Raw genomic sequence first — 27,386 nt, 5'->3', positions numbered from 1 at the left:
AACTTCCCCTCCTTTCTCCCTTCCTCCCTCTCTTCCTTCCTTCTTCACCCGCTTCTTCCCTTCCTCCCCACACTCCTGTCTCTCTAACTCTCTCCCTCTCTCTATACACACACACACACATATACATATATATCTTTTTTGCATATGTTTTGAACATATTTGCTTTGTTAAATTAAAATGTGATTATTAGCTTTCTCACATCTCAAACTTAGAAAATTACTAAATATAATCATAAATATATTATTTTTATAAGACATGTTAGAATTTGTCCCTCTTTAGAATTTTAGTCATTTTTCTTTTTTATGAGGAATATAAATTACTTTTTTTTTTACTTAACTAGCAAAAATATACTGCCCACTTTTATATGCTGCTATGATTATAAGTGCTCAAAAATTCTCACTTAAAATATCAAGGAAATTTTTTCAACAGCTCTTATTTTAGCATTAAAAACTCTTCAGGAAAAGATTCATCGTTTAGAGTTAGAGAGAACACAAGCTGAAGATAACCTGAACATTCTTTCCAGAGAAGCGGCACAATATAAAAAGGCCTTGGAGAATGAAACAAGTGAGAGAAATCTGGCACATGAGGAACTGATAAAGCAGAAAAAAGGTAAGAAAATTCAGTAATTCTCAGAAGGAAGAGGTTGCGAAAGTTTACAACTTGAAAATAAAAAGCCCAATCTGAGAAGGTTTACTCAATATCTTTGTTCTTATATGCATTCAAACCTTGCAGGCTTGTTCTCAGATATTTTGATATTAGCACTAAATGGATATAATTTTAAACTTGCCTGTATATTATCTGTTATTACAGTTCATAAATTATTGAGATTAAAAGAAAAATTAAGTTTTTAGGCAAGTTGTATTTAGGAATTATAATATTTTCAGAATACCAACAGAATTCGTGTATTATTCAGTTCAGTTCAGTTGCCCAGTCATGTCCGACTCTTTGCAACCCTGTGAACTGCAGCACGCCAGGCCTTCCTGTCCATCACCAACTCCCAGAGTTTACCCAAACCCATGTCCATTGAGTCGGTGATGCCAAACAGCCATCTCATCCTCTGATGTCCCCTTCTCCTCCTGCCCCCAATCCCTCCCAGCATCAGGGTCTTTTCCAATGAGTCAACTCTTCGCATAGAGGTGGCCAAAATACTGGAGTTTCAGCTTCAGCACCAGTCCTTCCAATGAACACCCAAGACTGATCTCCTTTAGGATGGACTGGTTGTATCTCCCTGCAGTCCAAGGGACTCACAAGAGTCCTCTCTGACACCACGGTTCAAAAGCTTCAATTCTTTGGCACTCAGCTTTCTTCACAGTCCAAATCTCACATCCATACATGACCACTGGAAAAACCATAGCCTTGACTAGACGGACCTTTGTTGGCAAAGTAATGTCTCTGCTTTTTAATATGCTGTCTAGGTTGGTCATGACTTTCCTTCCAAGGAGTAAGCGTCTTTTAATTTCATGGCTGCAGTCACCATCTATAGTGATTTTGGAGCCCCCAAAAATAAAGTCAGCCACTGTTTCCACTGTTTCCCCATCTATTTGCCATGAAGTGATGGGACCAGATGCCATGATCTTAGTTTTCTGAATGTTGAGTTTTAAGCCAACTTTTTCACTCTTTCACTTTCATCAAGAGGCTCTTTAGTTCTTCTTTGCTTTCTTCCATAAGGGTGGTATCATCTGCATATCTGTGGTTATTGATATTTCTCCTGGAAATCTAGATTCCAGCTTGTGCTTCCTCCAGCCCAACGTTTCTCATAATGTACTCTGCATATAAGTTAAATAAGCAGGGTGATAATATACAGCCTTGACGTACTCCTTTTCCTATTTGGAACCAGTCTGTTGTTCCATGTCCAGTTCTAACTGTTGCTTCCTGACCTGTATACAGATTTCTGAGGAGGCAGGTCAGATGGTCTGGTATTCCCATCTCTTTAAGAATTTTCCACAGTTTATTGTGATCCACACAGTCAGAGTCTTTGGCATAGTCAATAAAGCAGAAATAGATGATTTTGTGGAACTCTCTTGCTTTTTTTATAATCCAGCACATGTTGGCAATTTGATTTCTGGTTCCTCTGCCTTTTCTAAAACCAGCTTGAACATCTGGAAGTTCACGGTTCATGTATTGTTGAATCCTGGCTTGGAGAATTTTAAACATTACTTTACTAGCATGTGAGATGAGTGCAATTGTGCAGTAGTTTGAGCATTCTTTGGCATTGCCTTTCTTTGAGAAAGGCAATATATTATCATATCATATATTATATATTATTATCATATCATATATTATTAGCCTGCAATATAATTTAAATGTTTCCTATTTTTAATAGTTTTTTAAAAATTTGAAAATAAAAGCAATACTAGTAGTTAAATAATATAAAAATAAAACAATAAAAATAACTTAAAAGATTAATTGGAAGAAGTGGACAGGTAGGTGGTTTCTGAGGAAATTAGGAAAAGGACTTCTGGACACAAATTTTAGAGATTTAGAACATAAGTTATATATAAAGTTCACTTCAAAACTGTGGCATGTTTTCCTCCTGTAACACTATATCACCCTCATAAACAAGGTTCAAGTTTGTGTTTTAACTTAAAAATAGACGAAATGAGGAGAAAAAAAAGTCCTGAGGTAACTGAACGAACATAGAATAAAGAGCCAAGGAAGCTAAAGAATTAGAATGAGGTTGCTTAGTTCTTACAGAATTAACTATGTGATCAGTAGTTGAGAAATAAGGAGAATGGAAATGGTAGAATGCATATATCTGAGTTTTCTGAAAGAGAAGAAATATACATTTTTATATTATATTATATTATATTATATTATATTATATAAATATTAGGGAAGAGACTTTCAGTCAGTTCAGTCGCTCAGTGGTGTCCGACTCTTTGCTACCCTGTGGACTGCAGCACACCAGGCTACCCTGTCCATCACCAACTCCCGGAGCTTACTCAAACTCATGGCCATAGAGTTGTGATGCCATCCAACCATCTCATCCTCTGTCATCCCATTCTCCTCCTGCCCTCAATCTTTCCCAGCATCAGGGTCTTTTCAAATGAGTCAGTTCTTCGCATCAGGTGGCCAAAGTATTGAAGCTTCAGCTTCAGCATCAGTCCTTCCAATGATATTCAGGATTGATTTCCTTTAGGATGGACTGGTTGGATTTCCTTGCTGTCCAGGGAACTCTCAAGAGTGTTCTCCAACACCACAGTTTAAAAGCATCAGTTCTTCAGCTCTCAGCTTTCTTTATAGTCCAACTCTCACATTCATTCATGACTACTGGAAAAACCATAGCTTTGACTAGATGGACCTTTGCTGGCAAAGTAACGTCTCTGCTTTTTAATATGCTGTCTAGGATAGCCATAACTTTTCTTCCAAGGAGTAAGCATCTTTTAATTTTATGGGTGCAGTCACCATCTGCAGTGATTTTGGAGCCCCAAAAAATAAAGTCTCTCTTATCCATTCATCTGCTGATGGGCATCTAGGTTGCTTCCATGTCCTGGCTATTATAAACAGTGCCGCGATGAACATTGGGGTGCACGTGTCTCTTTCAGATCTGGTTTCCTCGGTGTGTATGCCCAGAAGTGGGATTGCTGGGTCACATGGCAGTTCTATTTCCAGTTTTTTAAGAAATCTCCACACTGTTCTCCATAGCGGCTGTACTAGTTTGCATTCCCACCAACAGTGTAAGAGGGTTCCCTTTTCTCCACACCCTCTCGCATTTATTGCTTGTAGACTTTTGGATAGCAGCCATCCTGACTGGTGTGTAATGGTACCTCATTGTGGTTTTGATTTGCATTTCTCTGATAATGAGTGATGTTGAGCATCTTTTCATGTGTTTGTTAGCCATCTGTATGTCTTCTTTGGAGAAATGTCTGTTTAGTTCTTTGGCCCATTTTTTGAGAAGCTGTGGTACATATATACCATGGAATATTACTCAGCCATTAAAAAGAATTCATTTGAATCAGTTCTAATGAGATGGATGAAACTGGAGCCCATTATACAGAGTGAAGTAAGCCAGAATGATAAAGGCCATTACAGTATACTAACACATATATATGGAATTTAGAAAGATGGTAATGATAACCCTATATGCAAAACAGAAAAAGAGACACAGATGTACAGAACAGACTTTTGAACTCTGTGGGAGAAGGCGAGGGTGGGATGTTTCAAGAGAACAGCATCAAAACATGTATATTATCTAGGGTGAAACAGATCACCAGCCCAGGTGGGATGCATGAGACAAGTGCTCGGGCCTGGTGCACTGGGAAGACCCAGAGGGATTGGGTAGAGAGGGAGGTGGGTGGGGGGATCAGGATGGGGAATACATGTAAATCCATGGCTGATTCATGTCAATGTATGACAAAAGCCACTACAATATTGTAAAGTAATTAGCCTCCAACTAATAAAAATAGATGGAAAAAAAAAATAAAGTCTCTCACTGTTTCTATGTTTCCCCATCTATTTGCCCTGAAGTGATGGGACCAGATGCCATTATCTTTTTTTCTGAATTGAGTTTTAAGCCAATTTTTTCACTTTCCTCTTTCACTTTTGTCAAGAGGCTCTTTAGTTCCTCTTCACTTTCTGCCATAAATGTGGTATCATCTGCATATCTGAGGTTATTGATATTTCTCCTGGCAGTGTTGTTTCCAGCTTGTGCTTCCTCCAGTCCAGCATTTTTCATGATGTACTCTGCATATAAGTTAAATAAACAGGGTGATAATATACAGCCTTGACATACTCCTTTCCCAATTTGGAACCAGTCTGTTGTTCCATGTCCAGTTCTAACTGTTGATTCTTGACCTGCATACAGATTTCTGAGGAGGCAGGTCAGATGATCTGGTATTCCCATCTCTTTCAGCATTTTCCAGTTTGTTGTGATCCACACAGTCAAAACTTTGACATAGTCAACAAAGCAGAAGTAGATGTTTTTCTGGAACTCTCTTGCTTTTTCGATGATCAGTGGATGTTGGCAATTTGACCTCTGGTTCTTCTGCATTTTCTAAATCTAGCTTGAACAACTGGAAGTTCACAGTTCATGTACTGTTGAAGCCTCATTTAGAGGATTTTGAGCATTATTTTGCTAGTGTATGAGATGAGTACAATTGTGTGGTAGTTTGAGCATTCTTTGGCATTGCCCTTCTTTGGGATTAGAATGAAAACTGACCTTTTCCAGTCCTGTGGCCCCTGCTGAGTTTTCCAAATTTGCTGGCATTTCGAGTGCAGCACTTTCACAGCATCATCTTTTAGAATTTGAAATAGTGCAATTCGAATTCCATCACCTCCACTAGCTTTGTTCATAGTGATGCCTCTTCCTAAGGCCCACTTGACCTCATATTCCAGGATGTCTGGCACTAGGTGAGTGATCACACCGTCATGATTATCTGGGTAATGAAGCTCTTTATTGTGTAGTTCTTCTGTGTATTGTTGCCACCCCTTCTTAATATCTTCTGCTTCTGTTAGGTCCTTACCATTTCTCTCCTTTATTGTGCCCATCTTTGTATGAAATGTTCCCTTAGGTCTTCTGTTTTCCAGATGGTGTTATTTCCCAGGAATAGCCAGGTTTTTGTGATCCCACCAGTCACTGACATCCTTCCCTTTCAGAAGTATACTCTCTAGGTCTTTATGAGTCAATGTTAAATTAGTTATATATAATTAATGAGATATTCACAAAATTTATGTTAATAATTTCGGAAGAGTCATTATTTAGAAGTAAAGAAGTTTTAAACTTCTGGCTTTTGATTGAATTCATATAATACATTTCTTGTAATAACTCTCTGATATTGATTATTACTTTTTGTTTTTCATAGATATAAGTATGCAGTTAAGCTCAGCCCAGTCTCGCTGCATCCTCCTAGAGAAGCAACTAGAATATACAAAGAGAATGGTTCTCAATGTAGAACGAGAGAAGAATATGATCCTAGAACAACAGGTGACTATATTTTCTATAGTAATATATGTTTTTGAAGAATATTTAATGTCATGGGAAGATTGTCATATTGTAATTTAAATAGGATACGAAGCTGTATATAGGAAATTTCCAGTTACAGTGATGCACACTAAGTCATTTGAATCAACTTTTCTATAGAGGAAAACACAAACCCTGGACAGAATATTAAAAAAGAAAGAGGGAAGGGATGGAGGGAGAAATAAAGGAAGAAAAGAAAATACACAGAAGTGGTGGAGAGTTAACAAGGTGATGAAAGGTCACCAATTCAGAAATCTGTGTGCATACTTAAATTCAAAGAAGTTGACCTCCACAGTGGTTGGTTTTGGGTCCCTTCCTTTTCAGGACATTTTTGATTCCAGAAGAGTCAGTTGAAAGGCTAAATAGTGCTTTTGAAAGCCATCATTATGGGGCTAAAGAAGTTAGAGTTCAGGATCTGCCAAGGGTAGGAACCCTGGTAAATATTCTGTGCTCTGAATGCTTTTTAATGATGAACAAGAAGGAAAACAAGATAGATTACAGCTCAGCTCTAGATTATCAGAGTAATCTAGAAAATCTTAGTCCCTGAAATTGGATTAAAGTGATCCTTGGTGGCTAATGTTCCCAGGGTCCTCAAATTATTTCTATAAACCTTTCTTCTACACAGTGAGAAACTTTTTAATGAAAGATAACCAGGCAGAAGGAGATAAAACACTGTCAAAAGAAATGGCATACATAACAGACTATATGTAAACAGTCTCACAAGTTAGCTCCAGCTAGATCCTGGCTCTAGAAGATACAGACTTTAAAATAATTATACTTGCTGTAATCAAGGAGATAGAAAATAGGACCAAATTTTCAGCATAACATTAGAAACCATAAAATGGCAGAGCAGATTTGAGAAGGAACCAAATAAAAATTACATATTGTAAAAAATACAGTAAATGGAATTGAGAACTTAATGGTGCATCTAACAGCAGATCAGAAGAGATAATTAGTGAATTCGAAGATGAAACCATCCAGATCAATGAAGAGACAAAACAATGGTAAGTTTAGAAAAGAGAGCAAGAGACATAAGTTAGAGTGAGGTCAAATTTATGTGTGATTGGAATTCCAAAAGGAAAAGAGAGAGAATAGGACAGAAACAATATTTGAAGATATAATGGCTGGGAAGTTTAAAAAATTGACTAAAAAAATAATCACACCACAAATTTAAGAAATCCTATAAAACCAAAGCAGGAAAAATAAAAAGAAATAAAATAAATAATAAGACAAGAATAAAATCCTAAAAGCTGCTGGGGAAAATAAAAAGGTTATTTTCAAAAGGACAATAATTAAATTGACAGCTGACTTCTCAATACTGAATCTGGAAGAAAACAAACTGATTATAATTAAGATATTAAAAGAAAATAACTGTCAGTCTAGAGTCCAATGCCTGGTGAAAATATCCTCCAGAAATAAAGGTGAAGTGAAGACATTTTAAGACTGACCAAATCTGAGGTAGTTTGTTACTAGGAGATACATTCTAAAGGAAACACTGAAGGTATCATTCAGATGAAGGAAGAGTATCTTAGATGGAAGGTCAGAGATGCAAGGAATGAAGAACAATGAAGATGGTAAATATATAGGTAAATAAATATATAAAAAATATATATATATATAACAGCAATAATTATGTTTTATTTTATATATTTAAATATATAAAGGATTAAAATTAATGAGAATAAAATTATAAATTAGGAAGTGGTAAATATAGTTTAAGTGTTCTAAGATCTTTGCTTTATTTTGAAAATGGGTAAAAGTACCAGTCAGTACTGGATTTTAATGGGCCAAATATTTAATAGGTTTCTCAAGGAACTAGAAAACTTGATTCAAAAATTCATATGAAAAGGAAAGGTCCAAAAGTAGCCAAGCTATTCTGAAGAAGAATAAGATGAGGTCTTGCCCTATGACATATTGATACTATCAAAATTAACATATTTGTATGGACTGACAGCCAGAATAAAGGATTAGGGATAGTCACACCCACTTATATGGAAAGTCAATATAAAACAAGGATGCCATTGCATAACATTGTTGAAATGCTAGACTTCAGTAGATATGTAGGGGAAATTGATTATCTATGTGAGAAAAAGAAAGAAATTGGATGCCTACCTCACATCATACACAAAAATAATTTCCAGATGGATTAAAGACTTATATGTTAACTTCAGAATTTTTAGAAGAAAATACAGAATAATGCCTTTATGACCTCGGAGTTAAGAGAGATTTCTTAAGCAAGATACAAAAAGTACAAAGCAGTGGTAGAAAAATGGGCCAAGTTATGAAGAGGCATTTTGCAGGATAAAAGAAGTCACAGGGAAATGCCAATTAAAAGTGCAATATACTACTTAGCACCTAGTCATCAATTCACATTTTGTCTTGTAAAAAAACCTAGAAATTCCTATCCTGGATAAATATTGTAGAGGAGTAAGTTTTAACCATTTTTAGAATGTTTTTATTAAAGTATAATTTGCAGCCAGTGAAATGCACAGGTCTTAAGTCTATCAGTTCAGTTCAGTCACTCAGTCGTGTTTGACTCTTTGTGACCCCATGGACTGCAACACGCCAGGCTTCCATGTCCTTCACCAACTCCCGAAGCTTGCTCAAACTCACGTCCATCAAGTTGGTGGTGCCATCCAACCATCTCATCCTCTGCCGTCTCCTTCTCCTCTCCTGCCTTCAATCTTGCCCAGCATCAGGGTCTTTTCCAATGAGCCAGTTCTTCATATCAGATGGCAGAGGTATTGGAGCTTCAGCATCAGTCCTTCCAGTGAATATTCAGGACTGATTTCCTTTAGAATTGACTGCTTTGATCTCCTCGCTGTCCAAGAGACTCTCAAGAGTGTTCTCCAACACCACAGTTCAAAAGCATCAATTTTTCAGTGCTCAGCTCTTTATGGTCCAACTCTCACATCTGTACATGACTATTGGAAAAACCATAGTTTTGACTAGACAGATCTTTGTCGGCAAAACAAGGTCTCTGCTTTTTAATATGCTGTCTAGGTTGGTCATAACTTTTCTTCCAAGGAGCAAGTGTCTTTTAATTTCGTGGCTGCAGTCACCATTGCAGTGATTTTGGAGCCTAGGAAAATAAAATCTGTCAACTGTTTCCACTTTTTCCTCATCTATTTGCCGTGAAGTGATGGAACCAGATGGCATGATCTTAGTGTTTTGAATGTTGCATTTTAAGCCAGCTTTTTCACTTTCCTCTTTCACTTTCATCAAGAGGCTCTTTAGTTCTTTGCTTTCTGCCATAAGGGTGGTGTCCAAGGTTATTGATATTTTTCCTGGCAGTCTTGAGCCTAGCTTGTGTTTCATCCAGCCTGGCATTTCACATGATGTTCTCTGCATGTAAGTTAAATAAGCAAGGTGACAATATACAGTAGTTCAGTGATTATTGATAAATGAATATGCTCATGTTATCTATAGTCCTACCAAGTAATAGAACATTTTTATCACCCCAGAAATTTTCTTATATCTCTGCCAAGTTACTCCCTGCTCTCTCCCCACCTCCCAACAGTGCAACTACTATTCTGATTTATTTTACTTCAGATTAATTTTACCTGTCCTAGAACTTCATATAAATTGGATGATAGAAAATGTTCTTTTTATGTCTGGTTCTTTGGTTTAAAATAAAGTTGTTTAGATTAATCCATGTTGTTACATGTATCAGTAGTTCATTCCTTTTATTGCTGTGTAGAATTTCATTATATAGATATGCCACAATTTGGTTATCCATTTTTCTTTTGATGGATATTTGACCTGTTTCCAGTTTGGAGGTCTTATAAGTAAAGATACTTCAAACATTCTTGTACAAACTTTTTGTGACCATATGTTTTAATTTCTCTTGGATAAATATCTAACAGTAGAATTACTGAACCATGGGGTAGGTGTATTTTTATAAGAAACTATCAAAGTGTTTTCCAAAATATTTTCTTCTAAAAGCTCTTAATTTTCATTTTGTTCTGTGATCCATCTGGGATTAATTTTTGTACAGTGAGAGAAAATTATTCAATGTTAAATTTTTTCCATGTGGATTCCCAATTGTCCCAGCACCATTTGTTAAAAGATTTATTTTCTCCCATTGAATTGATTGGGCACCTTGGTCAACAAACAATTGACAAAGAGAGATCAAGTCTATTTCTGCAACTCAGTATTTTCTAGGGATTTTCTATATACCTAATCATGTCATCTGTGAACAAATAAAGTTTTATTTTTCCCTTTCCAACTTTTATGGCTTTTATTTTTTGCACTTTCTTGCACTGGTTATTGTAGCTAGTACAGTGTTAATTAGAAGTGATAAAGACTGACATCCTTGTTTTGTTTCTGATCATTGGGAGAAAGATGCTAGTCTTTCACTAGACTATTATCTCTAGGTTTTTCATAGTTCAGTTCAGTTCAGTTCAGTCGCTCAGTTGTGTCCAACTCTTTGCGACCCCATGAATCACAGCACGCCAGGCCTCCCTATCCATCACCAACTCCCAGAGTTTACTCAAACTCATGTCCATCAAGTCGGTGATGCCATCCAGCCATCTCATAGTTATCCCTTATCAAATGTGGAAATTACTTTCTATTCTTAGTTTGCTGAAAACTTTTACTGTGAATGATTTTGCAGTTTGCTTTTAATACATCTAGTGAAAGGGTCATATGATTTTTCTCATTTCTTCTGTTAACATGGTAAGTTACATTGTTTGATTTTCAAATGTTAACCAACATTGCATTCCTAATATAGGCCCCAGTCAATCTTGATGTAGTATCATTTTTCTATATTGCTTGATTCAACTTGCAAAGATTTCACTTAATTTTTATGACTTTGTCCTTAAGCGATCTTGGTTTGTAATTTTCTTACAGTGTCTTATTTTGGTATTATGGTTTTGTTTGACCTCATAAAATTAGTTGGGAAGATGCCTTCTATTTTCTGAAAGACCTTGTATAAGAATAGTATTATTTCCTCCTTAAATGTTTGATAGAGTTCAAATTTGATAGATGCTATCTGGAACTGAAGTTTTCTTTAAATATATAGTGTTTTTTAATCATGAGTTCAGTTTATTTATAACAGAGATTTGGCTACTCAGATTATCTGTTTCTCTTGTGTCTTTAGAGATGTCCCCTCTTTCATCCCTGATACTAGTAAATTGTATTTGTGCTCTTTTTAAAACTATCAACCTACATGTCACTTTATAAATTTTATAGATTTTAAAAAATAAATCTTTATAAAAACTTTTATATTCTATTTCATTGATTTCCACTTCATCTTTATTATTTCCTTCCTTCTACTAATGTAGGATTTAATTTGCTATTTTTTCCCTAGCTTTGGATGTTGGAAACTTAGATTATTGATTTTAAAACTAAATTTGTTTTTAAATGTAATATATTGTGATTAAAAACTAGCAAGTTCCCTTTAAACTGTGCTTTACCTGCATCCCACAGGTTTTGCCATTTTATATTTTCATCATCTTTCAACTAAAAATATTTTTTAAGTTCCCTATTCCCTAGTGATTTCTTCTTAAATTTTGCTGACTTTTCTTTCTCCAAGTATTTTTCCCCTTCTCCTTTTTAGTAGCTACTGTATAGGTTAAAGTTATGTATTCTTAACTTACTACAGTCTATCATGAATTAGCATGAAAACATTTCACATGTAATATAAGATCCTACTACATAATGATTCCATTTGTCCCCCTTTGTGCTGAAGTTTTCATATATTTTATTTCTATGTGTGTTATGTAGCTCAGAATACATTGTTTCTGTTTCTCCTTTAAATAATCAATTTTCCTTTAAAGAAAATTAAGAAACAAGAAGCAATATATATTTATCCACATTTTTACCATTTCTAGTGCTTTTTAAAGTATGCTGGGAATTCTCTTAGCGTGTATTTGTCTGGAAAAGGCTTTATTTCACCACCACTGTTGAAGGATAGTTTCACTGGGTATAAAATTCTAGTTGTTTTTTGTTTTTTTTTTAAGATTTATTTATTTACTTTTGACTGTGCTGGGTCTTCATTGCTGTGCATGGGCTTTCTCTAGTTGTGGAGAGTGGGGACTATAGTAGTTGTAGTTTGTGGGCTTCTCATTGTGATAACTTCTCTTGTTGCAGAGCTCAGGCTCTTGGGGGCACTGGCTTCAGTAGTTGCAGTGCATGGGCTTAGAAGTTGTGACTCTTGGGCTGTAGAGCACTGGCTTAGTAGTTGTGGTGCATGAACTTAGTTGCTCCATGGCATATGGAATCTTCCTAGACTAGGGATTGAACTTGTGTCTCCTGCATTGGCAGGCAGATCTTCAACCACTGGACCACCAGAGAAGCCTGATTTCATAGTTTCTAATGAGAATTGTTATCTTCATTCCTCTGTGCATAGTGTGTTATTTCTTAGGTTGTTTTTTCCCTTTTATCACTGGTTTTCAACCATTTGATAATATGCCCAAATGTGGTTTTCTTTGTATTCATTCTGCTTGGATCATTTTTTGTTTGTTCTTTTTAGATTCTTGAATCTGTCAGTTAATATTTTTCATCAGAATTGGAACTTTTTTAGGCATTAGCCTTCAAATAGTTATTCTTATCTGACTTCTCTCTCTTCTCCTTCTGTAACTCCAATAGAATGTTAGACCACTGGTCACCAAAACTCTATTTATTTATTTTTTCAGTTTTTTATTTTTAATAAACTATTTTTTTAAGAGCAGTTTTAAGTTTATAGAAGATTTGTCAGATAATACTGAAAATTCTCATATGCTTCTTGTCCCCTCATAGTTGCCCCTGTCATTAACATCTCGCATTAGTGTGGTAATAAATACCATTACAAGACAATTCGTAGGTATGCATATATATGTGTAGAGCTTCCCTGGTGGCTCAGCAATAAAGAATCTGCCTGCCAGTGCAGAAGACACAAGTTCAATCCTTGGATCGGGAAGATCCCCTGGAGAAGGAAATGGCAATTCATTCCAGTATTCTTGCCTAGGAAATCCCATGGACAGAGTGGCCTGGCAGGCTTTATACAGTCCATGGTGTCACAGAGTTGGACACAACTTGGCAACTCAACACCAACAAATATATATGTGTAACTTTCCTTTTCTCCAAGTTCTCTGTATGCTTTAGTCCTTTGATAGCTGCTTTTCTGTGTTATAGTTAGAGAGAGGGTAAGTCAATAAGTAGGTTTGATCACTTTGTGATAACACCTTATTTATTTAATATGTTTCACTGATGATGTTTTCCATAGTAGAAATGTTATATAAAGATACATAGAAGATTTTGTTCCATTGATCTAATATCTTTTTCTGCAGTTTCTTTGTTTTTGAAAAGTATTTTATTTTCTCTTGTTTTTTTGCTTTTAAAGTACCTAAAGTATGTGCATGTTTGTTATGTGTTTCTTATGACAATTTATATTGTGCTTTGAGTTCTCAGAAATTGTATTATTCTTGAGCAATTGGCTTCGCTTGCCAAATTTAGGTTTTGTTTTTTTCCTTTCCAGGCCCAGCTTCAAAGGGAAAAAGAACAGGATCATATGAGGCTTCATGCAAAACTTGAAAAGCTTGATGTCTTAGAAAAAGAATGTTTTAAGCTTACAACAACTCAGAAAACTGCTGAGGTAAGCTTCAACTTATTTCTTTGAAGTGGTGATACCAGGTTAAATCTTTAGTATTATGTGTAATTATCCTATATATGAATATGCAATAAAATTAGATTTGTAAAACTTCATTAATAGATTTTAGTAATCCAGATATGAGTTATTGCCTATAGATCATAGCATAAATGAGTTTGCTTTTTGATGTGAAATTGTAGTTTTACCTTCTTCTGCAGTGGTAGAATATTTTCGTTTGTTAGGTGATTTACCTAAATGTTATTGAAAAGATAGCCTTTCACCACTTGCAGGTAAGTTACGCCTATTCTAGATCCTATCCTGAAATGCCCTCTCCTTTTCCAACCAAATCCTATCCATTTTGTAGGATTCTCCCATTCCTGCTTCCTCTATGAAGCCTTCCTTGAGATTTCGAATACTTACGAAGTTCTCCCTTTGAGATAGTACTGTCTTCCTATTCCAAACTATACCATGGATATAAGATGAAATACTTTTGTATATAAGGTTATACATATATATTCATGACCTGGGTCAAATCATATTGTTTCATGTATATTAGTCTTGTTTCCCTGGTGGCTCAGATGGTAAAGAGTATGCCTGCAGCGCGATCCCTGGGTCAGGAAGATCCCCTGGAGAAGGAAATGGCAACCCACTCTGGTATTCTTACCTGGCAAATCCCATGGACAGGGGAGCATGGCAGGCTACAGTCCATGGGGCCGCAAAGAGTCGGACATGACTGAGTGATTTCACTTTCACTTTTCCCTAAGTACAGCATAGTCTTTTATTGTAAGTTGTCCATATTTTGAATGAAACGTTGAGACCCAAGACTATATTGTTTGGCCTTTTAGACCATTAAAACCTCCCAAATTTTCAGTATTATGATTTTGTTAATGAAAATTAATAGAGCCTATGCATATACATTCTTTGCTTCTCCTTTGTCCTTACATAAAGTAGGTAAAGAATCATACGAAGAAAGCCAAGAAAAACTTAGCATCTTTTGCCATTCCTTTTTCATACTTTCTGCTTTAATTTACTACCAAACTATTAAGAATCAAGACCCTGAGGGCTCTATTTGAAAAAGAAACAAAAGATATTTGGCTCTAGTTTTTGTACAATAATCCCAGTTTTTCAATTCTTTTGTAGGACAAGATTAAACATTTAGAGGAAAAACTAAAGGAAGAGGAACATCAGCGTAAGCTCTTTCAAGATAAAGCTTCTCAGGTAAACAGAATACTATATTATCTGGCACTTTAAAATCACATATGTTTTGTTATACTTGATTAACTGAAGCCTTACCCTGGACTCTAATTTCTGCTTCCTAACTTATCAGTTTTGTCTTCTTTTGCTGTAATAATGAAATCTCAGTAAATTAGCAAGTATATTCATAGACTTGGATATATTGCCAAAGACCTTTTGATCTTTTGAAATTCTGAGGAACATATATATATTCTCAGTTGAAAGAACTCATGCCATCAATTGTTTTCAGTTTAAGATATATAAAATAACTCATTCTGTTATAAACAGAAAATGTAATTACCGGTAGACTTGGTGACTTTAACACAAAAAAATAATATTTGGGATTTTCTTTTCTTCAAAAAAAACATTTTTATCTTTATCAACTGATATATAATCCCTCATTATAATGTTTTTGAAGAAAAAGAAATTTGTTAAAAGTCAAGTAATAGTAAAGGTGTTTTTTCACTATTACAGCTTCAAACTGGACTTGAAATCAATAGAATTTTAATGTCTTCAGTAACAAATCCAAGGCACTTCAAGGAAAAGAAGAAATCTTCAAAGGTATGCAAATACTTTATTCTTATTTGCTAGTGCTTAGTTCTTCATCCTTTTAGTAATTATACCTGTGCATTTCCAAAAAGAATTTGAAGATATTTATAATATAAGACATGCAATAACTCTATGAAATGGACCTAAAAACATAAGTCAAGTCATGATGGTTTGGGGTGTGAGGACAGAAAATTCCATAAAACCTAGGTTAAAGAAAGTAGCAGCATTTGAGCACAAAACCTAGCTCTGAGTTTGCTTGACACCCAAAGCAAAAAGGAACATATAATGGGCAATACATCTAAATTTGTGAAATAACAATAAGCATTCTAATTCTTCTAGAAAGGCAAACATGTTGCTAGTACTAAACTGTTAAAGAAATGTATTTTGGATACTTTACAAAAGAAGCACAAAACAATACAATAGATACAACACAATAGATTCTGGAAGCAGTTTTATATAATATATGTACAATAAAAAGACAAGATATACTATTAAATTATATTGTATTATAAATTACAATATTAAATTATAATTATAGTCATTTCTCTAGAGAAATTATTTTTTTATGCTGATATCCTTTGGACTTGCTTAAAGATTGGGGAATGAGTACTTTATAGCTTTACCAATAATAATTTGTTTTGATAAATTAATGTTTTGGATTTATTATATTAAACTCTTCTATTTATCATGGTAAAGAAAATGTTAGTCCCTTTTAATCTTATGATTCTGAAATTATAGTTTTGATGACCATTATTACTATTCATTCAATATGCATGTAGTGTTTCTGTGTGCTATTTGCTCTACGAACCAAGCATGCTATTTGTGGATTCTGGCCACTGCCATAGGTTCACCCTGTGGATACAGTAATGGAGGAAACATTATACTTAACTTTAGCTAGTTGTTTATTCCATAAATAAGAATTCAGTAGTTTGGCTGCATTTTTCACACATTTTTTTCTTTCAAAGAATTTGCAAACTACAGTAATGAAGAATATTTTCCCAATGCAGTTTAGGTTGATTTTTTTTAGTTTATTTCCTTCCTTAAGTATGTTTTGTGTCTTATCTCCACGTAAGATTAGAAGCTGCAAAGCCAAATAGAGAATCACTATAAGTAATTTATACAAGTGGGAAAACACTGACTTATTTTTGTACTTATGTTTTATGACATCCTTTGAAGAGCTGGTAGAAAAGATTTTTTAATAAGGTACAGGGAAAATCAAGGTAAAAGAAATGAAGGAAAGAAAAGGTAGCTCCTGGAAGAAAAGAAAAAATAGTTGACAGCAAAACCACTTTATAAAAGCAGTTAGCTTAAGTTCCAAGTTCATAGATCTGTAAGTAATAATGCCTCCTTTTAAAGGTAACAGAAGCACTAATGTTGAAGGTAGTATTTGGGTTTTTTTAAGAGACCTCTGTGAGATTCCTGCTTGTCTCACTGACACTTACTCCATATCCTGGACATAGTCCATTCAACTCATATGTCTTGATTTACATAGATTAGTACCTTTAGGTAGTAAAAAGATAACACAGGAATTTGCAGAGAAGTAAACAAAAGCACAAATATAAGACAGAGTGTACTAAAAACTTAATAAAGGTATAAACAAAATATTCTGGTGCTGTACACATAAAGAATATGTGAAAAGATCACACAAGAAGTATTAAAGGCAGACTTGGAAAATGAGTAAATATTGATAGAGATGAGGCAAGGTGTGTTACAGTCTGAGAGTATAGTTGATTTTTACACGAAACTATAAATAATTGTCCAGTCCTAGTACCATATGTGGAGAAGGAAATGGCAGCCCACTCCAGTGCTTTTGCCTGGAGAATCCCAGGGATGGGGGAGCCTGGTGGGCTGCCATCTGTGGGGTCGTGCAGAGTCGGACACAACTGAAGCAACTTAGCAGCAGCAGCAGCAGTACCATATGAGACTTGAAATTGAAAATATAGCTTGAAGTGAGATTATGAGTTCAAGGCCATGTTAAGAATTTGAACTTTTGTTCTATAAATCATTGTGTACCATTGAAGGCTTATAGAGGCATGATTAGAGCTATACTTCTAGATAGTAACCAACAACAGCATAAGGTGAGCTTGGAAGTAAAGAATCAGACTGTTTGAATATTGTAAGCAAGATAATAGAAGCCTATCCTGTGAGGTTTTCATTATTCTTTTGAAAGGATAGATTGTAATTATCAGTCAGAAATCTCATTCAGTATAGTGACTAAAAAAATTACATTTCTTTTGTTCTAATTTAACTGCTTAAAATAGACTTTGATCAGACCATCATTTTCTATTACTTGAAATTATCATTCCTAAGGTACAGAGCTTGAATGATTGTCCAGGATCACCAAGAAAATCTGAGTGAATAAGAACTGACTCACAAACTTGTGATATCTCTACCTCTGAGCCATTTAATTTTTTTAATTAAAAAAATTAATGTTTATAATAGTTAAGATATCTAAATTATCCTTTGGAATTGGGAATTTTTTTTCCTTTTATTATGGAATATGTTCAGCTTATTGATTATTCTCTTGCTAAAGTGTTAAATAGAGTGACCAATTCACCCCAATTTGCCTATGACTTTACTGGTTTTAGAACTGAAGATCCTGTATCATGGGCAGATTGAGATGATTGGTCACCCTAGTTCAATCCATCCAGCAAAAATAGTGAAATAATTTACTTTTAAGAATGTAGCTTGGCGGTGTCTTTTTAAAAATGATTCACGAAGGAGTACATATTGGTTTGGCCAAAGAGTTCATTCGGGTTTTTCCATAAAATGTTACTGAAAAACCTGAGCAAACTTTTTGGCCAACCTAATATAACAAAAAATGTCTGCTCGAAGGATAATAATGACATTAACACTGGAATAATAACATCACCACACAGCTTAAGAAAATAGAACAATACCAGCACTGTTAAGGCCCAGCGTGTACCTTTCTTAAATTGTATTCCCTCCATCCAAGGAGTAACCACAATTCTGATTTTGTTTTTATCATTCTCCTGGTTTAAAAAAAAAATTACTTTGCCAAATAAGTATTTGTGAGAAATATATTTGTTAGGTTTACACTTGAACTTTATATAAATGGACATACTCTATTTGTGTTCTTCAGCAGCTTTCTTTTTCCACTCAACATTAAGTTTATGAGATTCTTCCAATTGATGCATATATGAATGGTTCACTGCTTTTTATTGCTAAAAATTTCTTTTTCCCTTGTCCTTTCAGTGATCATTTGGTTTGTTTCTCAGTTTTTGTTATTATAAACAACACTGTTATGAACATTCTTGTACATGCCTCATGGTGTAAGTGTTCAGCAGTTTCTCTGAGATACTGGGCCATAAGTGTCATGCACCTTAGCTTTACAAGATATTGTTCAAAGTGACTAGACCAGTTTATGTTCCAGTCAGCAGTTACCATTGTTCCATATCCTAACCATGTGTCTTTTTTTGTTTGTTTTTTGTTTTTTACTTTTTATTTTGAAAAATTATAGATTAGAGATGATAAAAAAAAATATAAAGGGAGGTCCCATGTATCTTTCGGAGAAGGCAATGGCAACACACTCCGGTACTAGTGCCTGGAAAATCCCATGGACGGAGGAGCCTGGTAGGCTGCAGTCCATGGGGTAGCGAAGAGTTGGACACAACTGAGCAACTTCACTTTCACTTTTCATTTTCATGCATTGGAGAAGGAAATGGCAATCCACTCCAGTGTTCTTGCCTGGAGAATCCCAGGGACAGCAGAGCCTGCTGGGCTGCCGTCTATGGGGTCACACAGAGTTGGACACAATTGAAGAGACTTAGCAGCAGCAGCAGCAGCATATATCTTTAACAAGCTTCCCCCAATGGTAACATCTTTCATAAATATAATAAAGTCCAGGAAATTGAAATTGGTACAATATACAGAGCTTATGGAGATTTCAACAGTTTTTTATTCACTTAGTTGTATGTGTATATGCATATTTGTGTGATCATATGCAGTTTTATCACATGTGTAGATTCTTGTAACCATCACCACTATGAAGATACAGAACTATTCCACTACTATAAGGTTCCTTCATGTTATCCCTTTGTGTTATGAGTTACACATCATCCTCCCTAACCCTTAGCAATTTATAATCTGTTTACCATCTCTATAATTTTATTTCAGGAATGTTATATAAATGTAATCATATAGTATATAACCTTTTGAGAGGCTTGTTTCACTCAGCCAATCCATCCAAGTATTGACGCATTTTTAAAAGTTTCTGTGTAGTATTCCATGTTAGGGATGTACCACAGTTTAACCATTTACCCGATGAAGGAGATTTGAATTGTTTTCAGTGTTGCTGTTGTTTAGTTGCTAAGTTGTGTCCAACTCTTTTGCAACCCCATGGACTATATAGCCCACCAGGTTCCTCTGTCCATGGGATTTCAGTTTTAGTAGTAGTAGTTTAGTTGCTAAGTTGTGCCTGACTGTTGTGACCCCATGGACTATAGCCCTCCAGGTTCCTCTGTCCGTGGGATTCTCCAGGCAAGAATTCTGGAGTGGGTTGCCATTTCCTTCTCCAGGGGATCTTCCCAACCCAGGAATTGAACCCAGGTCTCCTGCATTGTGGTCAGATTCTTTATTGACCGAGCTACAAGGGAAGCTGCCTCAATTTTAGGCTATCACAAATAAAGCAGTTATAAACTCTGTGTACAGGTTTTTGTGTGAACATATTTTTCATTTTCCTGGGGTAAGTATCTAAAAGTGAAATCTCTGAGTCATATGATAGCTATCAATAAATTTTTAATTTTACAAGAAACTTCCAAACTCTCTGCCAAAGTGGCTGCATTATTTTGTGTATGAACAATCTGGCTTCTCCACTTCCTTGTTAGCATTTGGTGTTGTCACTTTTTTTTTTAACCATTCTAACAGGTGTAAGGTGATATTTCATTGTAACTTGTATTTCCTAATGTGTAATAGTGTTAATTTGATAAATGTCTTTTAAAATATTTTTTGTTTACTTTTTCCCTTGTCAATATTTAGAAAACTAAATGTTTAAGGAGAGGACCATCTCAGCAAATTTGTTCAAAATTTGGAACACTGCCTATTGTGGCTGAGAAGGTGAGAAGGGAAAAATGAGGATACTTGTTCAGATAAATTCATGCTTTGGTGTAAGTGCTATTTAAATGCCATCAGTTATTTAAAATCATCCTCAGCTATTTCTTTTCCTCCAAAGTCTGCCAGTGCAAGCCATTCTGCAAATGCAAGTACGCAAAACCTCCAAACAGTGCCACATTATGGGCCACATATCCTTCAGAAACCAGCTGAAGTTACTGAGCTTAGATGTCTCTACAAGCCTTCTAGAACAACTTCTCAATGTAAAGCTGTACCTTCTGACTCAGAAAAGTCCATTTCTATTTGCAACAATTTGTCTGAACTTTTGATGGCAATGCAAGATGAGCTGGACCAAATGACTATGTAAGTATTTATCACAAGAAGTAGCAAGACAAATTTAGGTATCTTTTTTTCTTCTCAGTCTTTCAAACAATATCACTTACAAATTCCTAAAAGCCTTACTTAGCCTTTTGAACTTATTTTGATCTGAATATTACTACTTTTTTCTATTTAAAGTGTTTCTGTATTCCCAAGATCTGAACTGATAGACAAATATTTCTGTCATTCTAACAAATGGGGTCTGGTGACCTTAAATTATAATTCACAAATGCTTTTCTAAGATAGATTCTTCTTCTGCTTTTTATAATCTTTTCAGTTAAGTGAATGATTTCATTAGACAAATAGGAATACAATTTCTTGTTTTCCGTTCTGACTGGTCTGCATTGCATGTTTGAAGCATCCATATACTTCAAAGATTCTGTGTGGGATACACACAGATTCTGTATGGGATACATATTTTAAGCTTCAAGTTTAAATATGTTTTCAACAAATATTCCAGAAAATATGTGACTTGGGTGGCCAACTAGTTGAACTAAGACCTCGTAGAAGATATAACTAGTTCTATTAGCAGTGGTTTTTTTGAGCAAGCTATCACCAAATCTAGGAATTTCTCAGGCAAATACTTCTATAGCTGAAATTCTTCCAAAGAGTCTACATTAAGAATTCCAAACTTGGAATGAAAAAGAGTCCCTTAATGCCTCTAGCTAAGGACATCAGAATATTTTACTACATTTAACTATGAACACTAAGAATTCAGACTTTTTTAAGATTCTTTGAGATCCTAAGTCTGAGATATTTCTAAATATATCTAATCTCAAATCATAAGAGCCTGTTTATAATTACCGTAGATTTAATTTGATAACTCTACAAAAAGAAGCTGTCTCTGAAGGTTAATATTTAACTCTGATTAAAATTTATGATTGAGCAGAATATTGTTTAATTGTGACAAAGATTAATATATATATATATAATATATTATATATATATATATATAGTTTGTATACTATAAACTGTAATAGTGCTTGATACTTGCTTTTCTTTCATAGGGAGTACCAAGACCTGCTGAATCAAATGAAAGAAACTGAAAGCCAATCAGTCTGTGAAGATATAGAATGTGAACTAGAGCGTTTAGTCAAGAAAATGGAAATTAAAGGAGAACAAATTTCCAAACTAATGCAGCATCAAGATAGCGTAAGAAAGTTTTAGTAAAAAATTTTAATAAAAAGATAATATATCTGGATTCAATGTTACGTTTCTCTAGACCTTCCAAATTTAAGGCCTGATTGTGTGGCTTAGTGAAAAGATGATAGATAGGAGTCACTTAGACTTATGACAAAATAGAGTCATCTGTACATTGAAATAACATGGTCTGCTACATAATTCTCAATATAATATAAAGAAAAGGGAACAAAGAAATTTAGTTATGGGGAATTCTCTGGCTGTCCAGTGGTTAGAGCTCTGTGCTCTCATTGCTGGGGCCCAGGTTCAGTCTTTGGTTGGGGAACTAAGATCCTACAAGCCACACGGCACAGCCAAAGGGAGAAAAAAAAGAGAAAGTTTAGTTATGTATTCAGAAGTAACTTTGGGAAAATTAAGAGGTAGACTAAATTTGCTTTACAGCTCTCCCAGCTGTCCTTTTAGCATTCTTTTCCTCTTGTCCCTCTCTTTCCTAATGCCTTACTGAAGCCCCTTATGTCAACAGGAGTCTATATCACATATAAACCTGGCTCCTTAAGCATACCCATCTCTAAAACCACTATTTCCAGTTTCTCAGAACAAGCCATGCTGTGTTCCATTCCTCAGGGACCTATGCTTAGCTCACTCTAGTGGAGGTGATGAGGAGAACTCTATCCTTGTGTATAAATTCGTCATAACTAAGAATGGCATAACAATCTTAATGTTTTGACAAAAAAATCATGGAATATTATATTTCATCCCAAGACAATGAATTCACTCTTAGGACTATTATGCTTCTGGAAAAGAAAGCAGAGGGAATCTTTCCAGGAACCCTCAAGTCATATCATGTAGCTATCTGCTAATGGAATAATCAGCATTCATATAAGTTGGTAATATATTAACCTCACAATTAAGCCTTCCCCACTTTTATAGGAAAGTAATAAAGAATGCAGAATTTTACTGCCTTTATTCTTCTATGGCCAATAAAGAAAGACAGAAGGAAATGAAATTTTGAAGCAAACATTTTCACTTAACTGGCTTTTAAAGCTATAGTAAGTAAGCTTTCTGTATGATTGTGTTAGGGTGAAAATTATGTAACTTGTATACTTTCTTAGAATCACATATGAGAAACCTAAAAGGAATAGAAGAGTAGTCATATTTTTTAAATTTAGGCATAATGTACATAAATTATGTTTTGAAATATTATATATATATATAATTTATAATAGCTATAGAAGTAAATAGCTATAGAAGTAAAAATTTTTAAGAATTTTTAGGTAAACATAACACCAGATACTTAGCCAGTGTCTGGACCAGCTCTACAAATCAGATTATGCTTAAGTGAAATAGATTAAGTAATGTGGGGAATTCCCTGGCGGTCCATTGGTCAGGATTCCACACTTGCTCAGTAGGGTACATGGGTTCCATCCATGGTTGGGGAATTGAGATCCCACAAGCCATGTAATGAGGCCAAAATAAATAATTTTTTAAAAGATTCAGTAATGGGCTAGACTTGGAAGAAAAGGGTTTAACTAGTTTATAGATTTTGTTTTGTTTAATTCCGTCAACCCAATCATTACTAGAAACTCCTCAATGAGATAAGGTTATTTATTCCTTTGCCTTTAAAAACGAAACAAAACTGGCTACTTTAAATTCAGGAATACTTTAAAGAAAAAATATAGACTCTATAAACTTGATGTTCACTCCTAGCACCATATTTTTGCTTTGTTGTTAATGTCACCAGAAAGGTCCTTCTCTCTCCTCCATGTTCTCCTGATTTTTCCCATGTCTTATCTTACAAAAACAAACATTTCTTTCTCTCAGCTTCTCCAGCCCACATCGATCTTGTCCTCCTTTATCCTTCTTAGACATACACTTTTTGTCCTACTCAAAGTTATTCTGGCTTGAATTATTCTCTAGCTGTCACATATATGCTTTTTTTTCTTTAATAATAAGAGTAATAAGCTCCTTGAAAGCAATGATTGTTTTATTCATTATGTTTCTGTATAAATATCTCAGTGTTAGGCATGCAATAAGTATTCAATAAATAAAGACTTACCAAACTTTTTAATTTCATGTAATCTTGAAACCATCAATCCAGTCCTCTATTATAAGGTATATTTTAAGTATATTTTTGACTGAAATATCAGATTTTTTCCCTTCCAGGTCCGCAAACTGCAGCAAAAAGTTCAGAATTCAAAGATGAGTGAAACTTCAGCTATTCAGCAAGAAGATGGCAACTGTAAAGGAACAAAGAATATAAAAAATAGCTCCAGAAAATGTTTGCTAACTAACTCTCTTCAAAAGAACAGCAACTTTCGTCCAATACGAGTCCATAATCTTCAGATGAAATTGAGACGAGATGATATTATGTGGGAACAGTAACACAATAGCAAAACCATCATCTTGAATGAACTTTGTCAATGAGATCTTGAACTGTCTAAAGTGGTTTTAATTTAATAACCTTTATGAAATTTTGAATTATGTTTCTAGCCTCTATAAAGTATCAAATTGTATTTTAAAATGAATGCCTAATGACCTCCTAAGAAACCCAAATAATAAATGATTGCTTTCCTTTTCTTTTTTATTGACTAAAATACCTCAGCATACCATATTTTAGAAACATTGTTCACTTTGCAGATACATTAAGCTAAGCTTAAAACATTATACTAGACTGATGATATTTAAAATTGAGTTGAATTTGAGATGTAAGGGCCGTTCCACTTTTTCATTTAGTAGGCTTGTAACCTTAAGAAGCTTATATAAAGAACAAATATAAAATTAAGAGTATGGACAGGTCTTCTAACTTTTCTTGTGCTTCTTCCCTGTCTTGTTTTAGATCTGGGGAATGTTTTTCTTCTTTGGAAAGGGAAAAGCTTTGTGAAGAGGCCTTTAGTCCATTTTTAATGTGACAATTACGAATAGGAACTCATAGTAAACTAACTTTTAGATGACAGTAATCCAACTATGAAAGCCTTTCTCTGCTATTCCCATTCTCTTTTATAAATCTAGCTCTTTTTTTTTTAAAATCTGACTCCTTTACAACTATATTTTTATGCTTTGATTAGTGATGCCATAAGATATTTCTTTGTGCATATATGCTTTATAGTGAATTTATGTTTGTTGAACTGTCTTTGCAGAAACGTGTGGAAACTAGTACAACTCTACTGAACTTACTTTGTTACTCACCAGAATCCTTTGGGGCAACCAGAGAATTGGAGTCATCACCTGAAGTAGAACTAGAAGACTGACACAAAAGGCATAACAGAAGGGAGGAGCTCAGAAGATAGGATAGCAATTTAAAACATGGTGATTCCAAAAGGACAGTTTTGGAGGTACATCTTTATCTATAGCTGGGGGATATTCAAGCTATAGGTATGGAAGAATAAAAAGATCAAGATCTTGGGGAACCAGGAAAAGCAATTTTTTAAAAGGTAGTCTTTATATCCTCTTAGGAAATCCCAAAGAGTATATGTAGGAGAAAGAGAGTAATTGTGGGTTGTCTGTGAGGGAAGGAGAAAAACTGTAATTCATTCTTATGAAGAGAAAAAGAGGTGCTTCTTGAAGACCTCTCCATACATGAAGATATGACTGAAAATGGGCAGATTTATACTTGGAATTGTCCTTGAAAGTAACTAATGACTTAAATAAACATGTCTTTCTCTCTGGTTTAAATGTTGTCCTTCACCCACTTTCACTCCCTCTTCCCTTACAGCTCCTTCAACCCAAGAGATGCTCCACAGATTGCTTTTTCTAAACTCAGTTTCATCACCTTACCTATTTTTTGACTTTATCTTTTCTCAAGAATGTGAGTGCCGTAGTTTATACTTGGCAAAAAACTCACCAGGATATGCCTTTGTTTTCTATGCACTTAAGATGGTGGCTGAATATTTTTAATTTATCAGTTGTAAAGTCATTACTTGTGGAAATGTTTTACTAAAACAAATTACCATAAAAAATTAAAATCACTTAAGGAACACTTAATATTTTAACTAAGAATTGTGAATTTTCTTGCAAAATCAGTGCAATGTAGTAGAAAAAACATAAATCTCAGAAATAGGAGACTTGGGTTCACGTTGATTCTGCCACTTAGTAGTTTAGACAATCAAATAACTTTTTGGAACCTCTGTTTCTCATTTGTAAAGCTGGGATTGTATTACTACCTACCTCATAAGGTTGTTGTGAGATTAGATAAAATAACATGTCTAAGCACCCAGCAGAAGAAGGGTTGGCACTGAATAAAAACTCAGTAAATGTTATATCTGAGCAGCCAAAAAGAGAAAAAAATTGTCATGATCCTGAGTTTGCAGGGGTTAAAGCCTGAAAGCAAGAACCAAAAGGTACTCTTCATAGAAGTGAGAATATTCTAAATTTTCTTTTTTTTTTTTTTTCTTTTTCTACATGCCTAGGATGAAATTGCTTTGATTTGTTCTCTGGCTCAGGTTTCTAGTGGGGGTTGGGTAAAGAATACAATCCTACCATGATGTGGAAATATGTACTCATATAGCAACTTGATTTGCAGTTTGTTTGGGTTGTTGGGGTGACATGTATTAGGAAAGATGATAAAGAATGGTCTCCTGTTGCTCCATCACAATTACTGAACTGAAAATGTGTCTCTGCTCACAGACTGCTGCTTGCCTTTGACTCCTCAGGGGGTGGAGCAGACAATTTCCTCCCTGGATGGGGCTGTCTATGGTCAGTGTACAAGAGTTGCTGTAGCAACCCCGCAGCTGTGCTCTGCCTAGCAGAAACTCGGTAGGATATCACAGATTTTGTTCACTTAAGTGAAAAACAGGTTTGTTTGTTTTTTATTTAATCAGAAATTGAAAAAAATGAAATTAGAACTTTTATCCAAGACAGGTTGATGAAACTGTGAAACTAGAAAGTTTGAGTGTTTGAAGCAGTAGGTATTGTGACTATATTAATCCTGGAAATAGTAGTTGGAATCTTGAATTAACTGTATTTGTGTGGGTCATTGGTAACATGACCATTTTTATGAAGTTGTAGCTAAAGATAGGAAGATTGGAGGGAAATGCCCGATTTTCAACAGTACAAGGTTAAAGGAGATATTTAATACAGTGTGCTAACTGGCTGGGATGGTATGCTTGAAAATTATTTTTTAGTTATATGTAAAGCTTTCTTCCTTTAAAAATAAAATGTTAACTGTAGAGTAGTATTCTTAATCCATGATAAGACATCAAAATGTAAATCAAAGCTTGATTTGTGAGATAATCAAACTAGGGGGAAAGGGTAAGTTGGTCATGAGCAATGGAAGGAGTGCTCAGTGTGGCCAAAAATGTACCAGCTGCCATTGTTGGTATAGTGTAAATAGTGAAATTCCTAATGGAGTTTTCCTGAAACTCTATTCATCTGTAGCTAAAGCTGTACCTACAGAGAACATTTAATTTAATTGTATGTGAAGTTTAGATAAGTATAAGCTGACTCCCAGATGTACAACAATACAAACCTATATAAGGCATAGCATCTTGA

General features: G+C 34.8%; 2 protein-coding genes across 7 annotated transcripts in view; both read left to right on the top strand.

Moving 5' to 3' along the window:
* The window catches only part of CEP57L1 (centrosomal protein 57 like 1), a 76,156-nt gene extending 51,680 nt beyond the window's left edge, over positions 1 to 24,476 (top strand). For 4 of the 6 annotated variants that reach the window (XM_043890074.1, XM_043890073.1, XM_043890072.1 and 1 more), the window contains 9 exons: positions 430 to 609; positions 5,802 to 5,923; positions 13,419 to 13,535; positions 14,670 to 14,747; positions 15,237 to 15,323; positions 20,310 to 20,387; positions 20,503 to 20,744; positions 21,767 to 21,911; positions 24,063 to 24,476. In XM_043890074.1, coding sequence (XP_043746009.1) covers positions 430 to 609; positions 5,802 to 5,923; positions 13,419 to 13,535; positions 14,670 to 14,747; positions 15,237 to 15,323; positions 20,310 to 20,387; positions 20,503 to 20,744; positions 21,767 to 21,911; positions 24,063 to 24,281 — 1,268 coding nt within the window. In that variant the 3' untranslated portion in view covers positions 24,282 to 24,476. Of the gene's footprint in view, positions 1 to 429; positions 610 to 5,799; positions 5,924 to 13,418; positions 13,536 to 14,669; positions 14,748 to 15,236; positions 15,324 to 20,309; positions 20,388 to 20,502; positions 20,745 to 21,766; positions 21,912 to 24,062 lie in introns of all 6 variants that reach the window. The other 2 variants (XM_043890076.1, XM_043890075.1) reach the window with 2 other exon arrangements.
* A 700-nt stretch (positions 24,477 to 25,176) lies between these two features.
* LOC122685359 overlaps positions 25,177 to 27,386 on the top strand; it is a 185,834-nt gene continuing 183,624 nt past the window's right edge. Inside the window, exons 1-2 of the mRNA XM_043890064.1 lie at positions 25,177 to 25,231; positions 26,523 to 26,651. The gene's annotated coding sequence lies outside the window, so the exon portion shown is untranslated. The remainder of the gene's footprint in view (positions 25,232 to 26,522; positions 26,652 to 27,386) is intronic.

This window comes from Cervus elaphus, chromosome 28 (genome assembly GCF_910594005.1).
Source record: "Cervus elaphus chromosome 28, mCerEla1.1, whole genome shotgun sequence".
NCBI lineage: Eukaryota > Metazoa > Chordata > Mammalia > Artiodactyla > Cervidae > Cervus > Cervus elaphus.
Note: the sequence above shows the minus strand (reverse complement) of the source record. Positions and strands in the feature narration are given on the sequence as shown.